This window comes from Poecilia reticulata, linkage group LG9, assembly GCF_000633615.1.
Source record: "Poecilia reticulata strain Guanapo linkage group LG9, Guppy_female_1.0+MT, whole genome shotgun sequence".
NCBI classification, from domain to species: Eukaryota; Metazoa; Chordata; class Actinopteri; order Cyprinodontiformes; family Poeciliidae; genus Poecilia; species Poecilia reticulata.
This window is the reverse complement of record NC_024339.1, coordinates 19,091,575-19,103,932: the sequence shown is the minus strand read 5'-3', so window position 1 is coordinate 19,103,932 and position 12,358 is coordinate 19,091,575. Positions and strand designations below refer to the sequence as shown.

General features: G+C 38.5%; 1 protein-coding gene across 4 annotated transcripts in view; it reads left to right on the top strand.

The window, feature by feature from the left end:
- grid2 (glutamate receptor, ionotropic, delta 2) overlaps positions 1-12,358 on the top strand; it is a 448,080-nt gene that overhangs the window by 332,823 nt on the left and 102,899 nt on the right. For all 4 annotated transcript variants that reach the window (XM_008418414.2, XM_008418415.2, XM_008418417.2 and 1 more), the window contains one exon: positions 482-794. In XM_008418414.2, the coding sequence (XP_008416636.1) occupies positions 482-794 (313 nt within the window). The remainder of the gene's footprint in view (positions 1-481; positions 795-12,358) is intronic.

The following is a 12,358-nucleotide window of genomic DNA, read 5'->3' as shown; positions in this document are numbered from 1 at the left end:
ATATATAAACACAATCCAATGTGTAATGCTTGATTAAAGCAATGTAACTTACATTTCAACAGCAAAAATACAGAATTTGGCTTAAAAAAAACAACAAACCTAATGACACATGAATCATAAACCCATATGTCAAATGATGTGTATTGGTAAAAAGTTATTCTAAAAGAAAAAAAAGTCTTTGTTTTGATTTTTATTTTTCTAACCGTTACACTTAGCAACACTATGGAACACATTACTTGTGTACTCTGACGATGTATGTGAAGGTGTCAAAGTAGAAACATTTGTGTTGCTGATTATTTATTAATAAAGGGAATTATCAGTAAACAGCCTAAAACTGAGAAAGCTGTAAAATCTGACAAAGTAATTAAAATTATGATTTAAAAAATGAGCAAAGGGTATCTCCTTAAATCAATGCTTAGTCTTTTTAGTATAATAGTCCTGAACAAACCTCTCACTCCTCTTCTTTCTCTGCCTCTCGCAGCGAGCTGATGTTGGACTCTCTGCTCTGACCATCACGCCTGAGCGGGAGAGTGTTGTAGACTTCACCACACGCTACATGGATTATTCCGTGGGCGTTCTGCTGCGCAAGGCCGAGCGCACAGTGGACATGTTTGCCTGCCTGGCACCCTTCGACCTGTCGCTGTGGGCGTGCATTGCAGGCACTGTGCTCCTCATTGGCATCCTGGTGTACTTGCTCAACTGGCTCAACCCACCGCGGCTGCCCATGGGATCAGTGTCTTCAACCACACTGTACAATTCCATGTGGTTTGTGTACGGGTCCTTTGTACAACAAGGTAAGCAAGACAATGAATGTAACTGGCTCAGCAATTGAATTTAATCTTCGCTATACTGGCTTTCAATCTGAATTTGCTTAATAGTGAGGATATTATTGAAGTAAATTTATTTAAGGAACTCTGTCACTAAGTGAAGCACATTATATATGTATTACTTACACAGATGAATGTTTGAAAGCCTTTATGTTATGATCATTTTCCTCTTGCAGTACTGAAAACATGTCATCAAAACATCACATCAGAGCAAAAAAAAAAAAACAACATTTAGCTTTGATGAAAGGTATATTAAATACCTGATTCAAGGTTGTCAATTTTCAAAATATACTTTTAATCTGTCAAATTAGCCTCATCAAACACATATTCTAATTTTTTGAATGTGATTGTGTATATATAGATATTGCAAGACTGAAAAATACCTCCTCAGGGTGGTGTAGATGTGAATTGACCTTTACGTTTTAGTACATTAGTCAGATTAGGACAAAATGGAGGGGGCATTTTGTTCAGCCATGGATTGAGAGGACGATAATAGCCTCATTTTGGGAATATGAGCAGAATCTCTCAGGCTCTGCTCAGGTATGGAACAGGCAATTTAGGAAGGTTTTAAATGTCATCAGCAAAGTAACAGAGGGGAAGAAAAAAAGAGGGAACATTTCAGAGCATTCAGGTGGAAAGAACATGTAAATGTGTTATGGTTGATACTTGTGTTTAATAAAGTGTCAGTATCTCTGTGCTGATGATAGGCTCTCAGTAGGTTCACATGCTTATTTCTGTCTGACTGAGTAAGTCCTACTTTCCAGTGAGCTCAGTATTTGCTTTTTTTTTTCCTGCTTAAAGCCTGGAGATAGTTAATTTTTTAAGTGACATCAATTATGCAAATTTAGGGAGGAACGTTTTTTGTTTCTGACACTGCCACTGAAACATTCCGTGCTCTGAATAAGCAAATGATGAGCATTTCACTATTTGGTAAATAATTTTCCATATTTCTACGGCAGCTAATGGCGGTAATGATGGTGACTATGATACATGCTAATTGCTACTTCATCTCCACAATCATCTCTCTTTTTAGCTGTAATTAACATTTTAGTCATGGTATCATTAGTCTGAAAACAAGAGTGCAAGAAAGGGAATCTAATTTTTCAAGAGTGAGTTTATGTATTGTTGTCACACAGACAGCAAGATTGCATTTTAGCAAAAATTCCAAAATGTGAATTTATCCTATCCTAAGTCTATAATTACATTCTATGTAGCTTTTTATAGGTTAGAGCTAGCATATTATTAGCATGTTTCAGTTTCAGTAATAATCTTTTGCTTTAATAAGTGAAACTGCCTTGCTATTTGTACACTATTTCATCATTATCGTGCAACAGTTTTAATCCATTTTGTACAAAAAAAAGTCAATAAAGTTACCATAGTCACATCTCATTTTCACATTTTGATACATTGCATCTATGACTGACCACAACAAACTAGGCAGGGGGCGTTTAAGTTATTAGCAACATCTTAGAAGTTTTGTTCCAGGATTGGCTCAATCCATCCTCACATCAACTCCAACCCGCTTCCCTGTCCCGGTTGATGAAAGCATTCCCACACCAGGGCTGATATGTTCAGTCTGGTATTCAGTGATGGTTTTTTTGCCAATACTTTTCACATAGTTCAGTGATGGTCTTGTCTAAGCAGAGTATCACAATAAGTGTAAGAGCAAAAGCAGCTTTTGCCGTGTCTCTACTACATGCCTTATGGCAAACTTTAACCAGGACTATCTGTAGCTTTCTTTCAAAATAGACTTTCTTGTGACAGGTCTGCCGGGAAGCCAAGATGTATAAATTGTCAGACTGCTGTCAAAATCATCTACCAATTGAGCTGTGGCTCTCGTCCGCTCCTCCAGAGTTACCAAGGGAGTACACCAAGACAAGGGAGTCTAGGTGTACTCCCTTGTCTTGGTAGGTTTGCAGCTGTGGTCACTTACTTAAGTAAATACTTTAACAAATAGGGATTGTTTTATATATTATAATTTTATTTAAACGATCATGTTAATAATTCGTAATTGAGTAGAATGTGGCACATTTTTCCTTAGGTTTATAGGCTTATGTCCATAAACTTTTCCATTTTCACATCCCTGATTTCCTGCTCTACGGCTACATGAATTGACCGTTTCTACTTTCGTTCTTGGGCTATTTTGACCACATTGGAAAGTGTAAACCAGGATGTTTACTTTGGCTGTTGGAAGTGATGCACCTTTTCATTGTCCGGTTTAAAACCTATACATGTTTCAAAAAATAAATTAGAGTGAGATGTCACAAATCCAGTTAAAGTACAAATGAGGGCCCTGCAGACACAGCTGTTGTTCTCAACCTCCACCCCAATCCCTCCCTCTGCACATATACACACTCACGCACACAAACACACACTATATATACACATCCATATCTGCATACAAATCTGTAGTTCTCTCACGAATGTCTCAGATTTTTGTGCTTAACCCTAAAATATTAGCTTGAGGGAAAATTGATTCAGATGCAAAGACATCCACAGCAGTAGGGAGTTGGAGATAAGTAATAAAAGCGAATAGTCAAACATGACACCAGAATTTTGCTTTTGGCGCTGTCACTTCCATTGTCAGAGGGAGAAGGGCTGAGAGGCAAAAGAGGGAGGTGCAGAGGGATTACCCCCATCTTTGTCCAGCCTTCTCTTTTCTCATCTTTCTTCTTTTCACTTCCTCCTTGCATATTTCTTTTCCTCCCATCCGTTTCTCTCCGTTGTAGTTAGAATTTCCTCCATTACATCCTTTTTATGCATCTCTTTGTCCCTACTCTTTCTCTTCCAGCCTTCACTCATTCCTCTTGCTTTTTCTCTTCATGTTCTTCCTTTCACAAATTCTATTCTTCCTTCGTGTTCATCTGAATCACCAGGGCGCCAGCCAAGTGACTGTTTGTTTACAACGTGTCCCACAGGCCTCTCGGTCTGGCATGTGCGTGCAGAGGATGTTGTGAGAAAAAAAAAATCTGCATGCCATAAAGTATGTCTAATTGGTCTCAATGAGAGTGAGGGAGACTGAAGATAGAGGAAGAAAACCGAGGGAGAGGAAGAGGCTGCATATTTCAAAATCTTATGGCTGTACTAATATTGGGACTGCTACATTGGTAGCCTGCAGTGCTTTGCAAAAGTAAAAAATATTCTGCATACACTCTGTACTTAGCACATGTTACTCTCATACCTTAAATGAAATCCAACGCCAATAGTTGCTCCTAGAAGTCACACACTGTTAGAGAGAGTCCAGCTGTGTAATTTAATCTCCGTATAAAACACCAGCTGTTTTGTGAAGGTTTGGGAAGCTTAGGGAACCTTAGGGAACAAACAGCATCATGAAGACCAAGTGTCACATCAAATAGGTCTGTAATAAAGCTCTGAACATTAAATGAAGGTCTGCATTAACATCAATATCTCAATCTTTGAACATCTCAAAAAACTTTGATTTATTATTGAAAATATATGGCTATCTCTGTCCTCCTACACTGACATCCAAGAGGCACATTGTAAATCTATGAGAACTGCAAAGATCCTTTGACTGACTTTGTGTTGGTCTAGCTCACCAAAATAAAACTGCATAAAACAAATTGAAGCTTGTGGTTATGTCACATGTGGAAAAACGTCAAGGATATGAATGATATTATCAGGCACCATAGACCTGTAGATCTTAGGATTTATTAACAATGCAAAATATATAGGAAGAAAATAGCCCAGGACAAAAAAAAAAGTGACAAACACCTATTATTTAACGCCGTAATATAATCAGTGGTAGGCACTTAGAAAAACCTCACCTGCATTGACAACAGGCTTATAAATGTGGCTCATCATTAGTATTGGCTGTGGTACCTCTCATTTTTGAAAAAAGAGTCAGAACAGGAGAAAAACCATAAATTCATACAGTGCCAACTATCACATAAAGGTTGTAAAAGTTGGATATACAACGCTCTCAGGCAGAGCAAGGTCAGACACCATATCAGCCACCATTAAAAAAAAAAAACTTCTCTGAAACTTTCAAGAGCAATAAACTGCACTCAGATGGTGAACTCTGAGGTCTGAGGGTACACAATATTATTAAGCTATAGGAAAATACAATTCTGCTGCACAGATGCTTTTCTGAATACCAACTGACATAATGCAGACACTTGCAGTGGATTTGGCAGATGGGAGAGATAATCTATCAGTCCTCCTAAATAACTTTTGTGATCTTCAAAAACTGATTTTATTTTTATTTCCCTTTGGTAAATAAATTCAACATAGGCATTTTGAAGAGAAACAAATGCAAGGTGAATAGTAATGAAACGGTACAACAATCAGGTGAACTAAACAGTAAATTAAATAGGATAATTATTCAGTTGTTTTGTGAGACATTCACAGATCAACAAATGGATCTAACTTTAAGCTAGAGAGTCATCAGTGGACACATGAAGATGTTTGATAGAGGATATGAAATGTTCTCAAGGAGAATATTTTATTCTAAATTGGGCTGCTCTTTGGCTTTTGCTAAGCCAAGGGAGGGCATTCCAATATTTTTCAGGGCCAGAAGGTAAAAGAGTCAGGGCTGGAATGAATGATTACCAAGTGACAATATTAGGACAGCCAAGCAGGCAACATTAGCAGAGTGTATGCCATCGACCAGCCCATATGCAGGGGGCCCGGACAGCGTGTGGCCTGCAGGGATAGGGATGTGCACTCATTTGTAGTCTTGTGCACCAGGCTTTCGATCTAAAATGAGCCACCACAGGCAGTCAAACAAGCAGGGGAGCAGGAAGCAGGGGACTTGTGAGGCTTCAGGAAGATGGAAGAATAATCCAGCCAGCAGCACTTTTGAGTGCTGGGTCATAAAGGAGGTCTCGGCGGCTCTCACTCAAGTTTGGACAAGAAGAGCAATGTTTAAGTGTTGATCAGGAAGTCCTATTCCACTCACACTTCTTAGTAATTGAAAATCATGCAGAAGGGACTATTTTCTAAAATAATAATAAAAAAAACCACATAACAGAACCAACTGATGCATTTTTAAAGATGTATTGCTGAAGACTGTTGTGCTCTATACAGCTTTTAAGTTATATTAATATTGGAGAGTGAACAAAGTCTGATGCAAGGCAATTGAGTATCATCTGGGAAAAAAAGAAGACATGAATTCATTAATGGCATGACTAATTCTGCTTGGAACGGTGATTAGAGTGAATGCAGGTGAGCTAATTAAAAGCAAGAGTAATGCAATCTGGGGAACTAGATGGGTGAATATATTGCAGAACAAAATAAAAAAATAGGAATTTATGCACTGTACCTCTTCCACTCTTTAAAACCCGTAACATCAAGAAATTATCAGGGAAAAATAACAGGTGCATCTCTATAATATGTAAGAACATAATTACATACGGAATGATACATTTCAGGCAATTATTTCTGTTAATTGCGATGATTATGACTTACAGCTGAAACTTAAGATTCAGTTTTAGGGACATAATTATTTATTAAACAGAAATGTTAAGATATAACCATGTAATATCCTCCACAGATTTGGAGACGGATCCTGAAAGTTGTCCAGCGCACCGATCCGTCACATTGCTAAAGTAGCTTTAGTGAAGGTTGAGTAGAAGGTAAAATACGGTAGAATAAAATGCAGAACCCACAAGGATAATTGCTGCTGTCAGCAGACTGTAAATCAAAGCTTTTTCTAACATTTGAGCGAAATTCACAAGCACTCTGGACGACACAGACATTACAGGATGTCACATTCAACATCCCATGTATAAACATGGGATGTTGACATTGCCTGAATCCCAGACAATGTCAGAAGCACCTTACCTGCGCTAAGCAGAGGATTTCATTTAAAAATAAAGTTCCCTACTCGAAGGAGAGATGGAGATTTGGAGAGATAGGTCATTTGTATTTTGGGCATACACAAAGTGTCCAAAGTCACTACAGGTATTTGTCACATTTTTTTAGAGCACATGCTTCCCTCTGCTGACATGCAGAGATGCTGAGTTCATTTTCAAGCATAACATGGCTCCTGATCAGACTGCTGAAAGGACCGACCCCTGCTTTCATGACCGTAGCATCACTATGCTCGGTTGGCCAGCACATTCAACTGACAAAACTGCACGGAGAATCAATAAAATGTTATCTATAGGAAGGTGACAGCAAGACAGACAATGCAGGTGAGCTTGTTATTAAAGCAACCTCCACTTCCTTAACACCTCAACAGACTTACAAACTGATCACCCCCTTGAAACGCTCCATTGATGCAGCATACCATGCCAAAGGTGGCTCAACCACGTATTGAGTGAAAATGCTTTACAGTACATGGACATCATTTTCAGTAAGCTGTACCTTCTGCATTAAAGTAATTTTTTGTCTTAATGTAATACAACATAAAATTTTCAATAAACTGATTTTGAGGTTTTTATTTGCTATAAGCCATTATCTTTAAAATTAACCAAAATAAATATTAAAATGTAGTACTATCTCTTATTCGTGTGTGTCCTGCAGAGCACTTCTTTAAATTACCTTCTTTAAATGACAGCAAACAAAATCAGGAGAGGAATACTGTCTTACACAAATGTAATGTGAAATAGATATTTCATCTTATTTCTCTTTATTTTGTACCATCCGTTCTCCTTCTCCTAACTGCGTCACTACACGTTTCTCTTCCAGTCTCTCATATCTCCTCAGCATTTCGCCGACTGCAATTGCAAGTTTTTAGCCATCTTCAATAACTATCTTTTTACAAATCTCCCACTTTCCTCCCTTAATTAAAGTCCAACCCAGTGGGGGAGGAAAACGTCAGTGTGGAGAAACAGACTGTTTTTGTGGGGGATGAACGTGGTGCCTGGATGTGTGCGTTTTTATTTACATACATGCAGACGAAGTCCCAGCATGAGTGTTGTTTTCTTTCAATTAGAACTTTGCGGGGAATAGATCCATAGACTCACATTCATGCTCATGCTGCATGCATTGCTTCTTCTCATCCTGTGAAAGAAATTGCCCGGACACACAAACAGACACATGGAGTCAAGGCCATAGGCCATAAACGGAGCTTTCATCTTTCCATCTGCTGCTCAAAACCTGTTTTTCTGTCTATTCCTTTCCACATCTCCTTTATTTCCTGCTGTCCCCCACTGTGCATCTATCTGTTGGTGAACAGAGAAGAAAGCTTTGTAGGAGAGAGGTACTTTTCCAGAGCTAAAACTCTGTGGAGAGGAACACTCGTGTGTGTGTGTGTGTGTGGGGGGGTGTGTGTGTGCGTGTGCGTGTGTGTGTGTGTGTATACATGCCTGTATGCATGTATAGCCCCCCTAAAATTCAGTCTTCCACATTCTCCAAATCTCTCCACCTCCTGCTGAGTTTTCTCAGTGTGACTGCCATGCTCATTCCCCACTCCCTGTTCCCTGTCTAGCTTCCTGGATGTGTCCTTCCCTCCATCATTATCCATGTCTCTGCTGTGATGCACTGCTGGGAAGCCAATACTATCATCATTTTCCTGGACTCATCTTTTCCTCTTTCATGGTTCCTTGGATTCACATATTTTTCTCTAATGACTGTTTTGAGATCCTAAAGTGGACCTAACTTTAGGACATCCATACCTTCTGACTTTAGCCATCCATTTTTTTTATCTTTCCTACCTCTATTCATCTTTAGCCCCTCCTTGACCACAGGAATGTGCTGCTGTGAAAGAGACCATCTCTTTAAACGCATGTCTCTCTCATGCCCTCTCTTCCATTCTATGCTCTTTTGTTCCCTTTCTGCTTGTCTCACAGCTGCTTCTTCTCCCTCCTTCATTTTTTTGCTCCCTCACTGTGGTCCTGTTGTCACAGCTACATCCTGTAAGGAACTTTGAAAGGGGCTCCTTCAGGCCTTCTTCAAATGCAGGAGTGCAAAAACTTTACATGAATCCTGTTATAGGTCGTCTACACTCTAGGAGCTAAAACTTTCTGTATCATCTTGTTTCTTAGCTGGAAGTCCCATTATAAAATATTTAAAGCTGATGAAATTCTTCCCACGTAAACTACAGCATGCAATCTTTAGGCCATTAGAAGTTTTTTCATGTAATAAATTTGAATGCAATATTTTGTAATTCACAACTGAGCTAGTGTGAGATCCATTAAACATAAATTGTTCTGGATAACTAAATGCATGTATATCCAACAGAAGGAATACTGTGCTTCATTTGGCTTGCAAGATGGAGCTCTTACCCACGTTCCAGTTACAAACTGTGAAACCAGGTGAAACCACCTTTTTTCTGTGCCAAATAACCAGGCTGGCAGTGACAATGCAACTTTATATTGTATCAGTGTTTTAAGCTGAGCTTCATACATTAAAATATTGTGGTGTCAAACTTGCACATAGACTAACGGGAAATAAATATTTCATTATTGGAGCTATCGCTACTCTTTATGCATGAAGCTGCTGCGCTGGATTTTTTTTTTTAAACTTGAAAGTTCAGGTTTTTGATTGCATTTAAAACATACTTCAATAAAACGTAATGAAGCACTATTCAAGGAATTGATAAAAGTTCTATATTAAAGCAAGCCTTCTACACCAGCAAAGCAATCTACTGCCTCTGATTCAATCACACTAATATATCCATCCACATCTACTACATTCCCAAGCTGCTCCTAGGCCAGAAGAGATTTAGATGAGCTCCACAACTTTTCTAGAAATGCCTTTTCCAAGTGTGACATACCCAGAAAACTCTTGGAAACACAGAAACCATCCTGAACAGCAGCCCTAACCCTAACAAGCTCCTTTTCATTTAGAGGAGCAGGTACTCTACCCTGAACTCCCTCAAAATGCCCAGGCACTTCATCTTGTCCCTCATGCATTCCACATTGGAAGATCAATTTTGAATATCCAGGATCTTGTGATTGCAGTTGTAATCTTTATAAAATGTCAATATGTGACATTGGAACCTTTTCTTGAACTCAGCCATGGGACAAAAAAAGAACTTAACTGCATACAGAAAACAACAACCAGAGACTGGTGGAATTCTGAATACCCTGATTTATTTTTTTCATGACTGCTCCCTAGGAGGAGGTGGGGAAAAAACCCCAACAACTTAGGAGTAACAAATGCAATCACAGTGACATCGTAGAGTTACAAACTCTAGCTTTTTAACTTGTTTGCTCTGCATCTAATGCATGTGCCACTTCAATCAGACACTTGCCCCAGCTGTCTTTTCTGTTGTTGGACCTACTGAACTCAAAATACCCCGCTATTCATCAGAATGGTTCACAGTAAAAGCTTGTGTCTGGGCAAAGAAAAAGAGTTTTGGATAAAACAATCTTAGCTGTTGATTATTTCATTATGTTTTGCTTTATTTTTGGTGTGCAACTGCTTGAGTACCAGAAGAATACTGAGCCAAATACTTCAAAATTCATTTCCCTTTCTTCCATCTCACTAACCTGAATAGAATACATGGACATATTTCCTATAAATGTGCCAAACGGTGTCTCCATTTTCCAAGCTTTTATTGCTAAAGCCAAAAGCTCTGATAATTTTAAGATGGAAGCCATCGCTTCTGTGTTTAATTCCCTCTCTTTTGGTTTGTGCTGTAAATAGCAACCTACCATCTTGGTTGTCCATTACTCTGTTTCATCAGTCACGGTGAGAGCTACTTGAACCTACATTAAGAATCAATTGTCCAAAATGTCATTGATTTCTAATTTAGTAAATGGTTTTTGAAACAGTTTTATTGAAATAGTGTTCAATTTCCTGTCTCATTGTGAACTGGTTATTTGAATACCTGTTCTTCATCAGCTTTCAGAGCTAATTTGATTGCATTCCCAACACCTTCAAACAAAAAGTGGTTCTGGAGAAAACCGCTTATGCACAGCTAACTGCAATATCACTGAATAATCGTATTGGTTTCAGTTTTAATCTTTTTGTTCCTGTTTACAATTATTTCCTTGTAGTTTTCTTTTTATGTTATTTGTCTAGCATTTAAACTGGAAGTTGAAGTACTTTGACAATAAATTATTTAGTATTTAGCAGAGAAGGTATTTGTGTGTCGGGCTTGCTGATTTACGGTATCTGTTACTCTAAAACGTCACACCTTACCAGGCAGGTAATCATGAAACAATAGCAGCATGGCATTTAGTTCTGTTTGGTTAGTAATTTCTGGTATTCAGGTACGACCTGTTAAATTTGTTTAAATTACCAACAGTATTACTATTTGGCCTCGGCACTGATTAATATTATGTTATTCATAGTCAAACCAGACATTGTTGCGCAACACTATTAATTACTACATTTAGAGCTTGGGATTTGTGTACCACAGACAAGGTCATAATTGCTCTATACCTCTCTTGCTCCATCCTTGCATGACTTGTGAAGAATGCAATATACTGGAAGTCCTCTTCTTGATGTAGATAGAAACCCCTGAAGTACCAATACCTTAGACCCAGGGGTGAAAGTAAGGGGGTACGGCACGGTACTGCGTACCCCTAAAAGATTTAGTGGGGATACGCAGTACTTGCAAGAGAGAGGAGCGGCTGTCTGCTGTAAAACATGAATGGGTTCACTGTGCAGCCATGAGTTCACCCACTAATCAGCCGTAACTTTTTTCCCATTTCATATTGTTTCTGAACTGTTCGTGCTTTGCTAGAGCAGCGGTGCAATATGTCGATCGCGGAAGGTTTTGAGTTGTTCTTGGCATTAGGTGACAAACTGAACGCAGCCAGGATGCTGAGACCAGCACATCCTCCTCTGATTGGCTTATCAAACCATTCATAACTTTAGAACAAAAAAAAAAATAAATCAACAAAACATGTTCAAATTAATAACCCAACAGCAACAATAATCTCAGTGATTGTTGTTTCTACAAGGTGTTGCGCAATTCTGTGCGTTTTGGTTCCATTACTAAAATAACCAGCAGAGCAGGAGTTTAAAATTAACTAATCAATCACTGCTGTGTTCATGAGAGGCTTATTAATGACCGCAAAATAAATATCAAGCCTGCAAACCTGATATCGCAACGGACTGAATGTTATATTTTTAACGTAATCTCGGGTTGGTTTGTGGAGCGCAGGAGGTTGCCATGGAAACGGGTGTGCTAAAGTGAGAGAGGGAGAGAAAGAGAGAGAGAAAATGTGCGAGTGGTTTTGAGTTGATCATCTGTTCGGGTTGTTTACCTTTGCTGTGGCTCTTCAAACGTTCAACAAACGACAAATTTGGACTAATTACCTCGTTCTTTGCGAGTAAATGTCATTTACAACAAACATCAAACACGGTAAATATGTTTCACTAAATATTTAACAAACAAATGGCTTCTACCGCAATAATTGTGTGAAATTAAATGAATTGTGTAATATAAAAAATAGTTTGGTGCTGTTGGGCACTGAATCTAAGAGGCTTTTTCTTTATCAAACATTTTTTTTGCCTCTTTTTTAGTGGAAATATTGATGTTGATGAGATTTTCTCCAAAATAACTTTTTTCAACTTTTATAGCTTCACTGTTGAAAATGAGGCTCTAACATTCACAAATGACATTGAAATAAAATCCAGTCCAACATCTGGTTTGAGGTGATTCCTCTGGA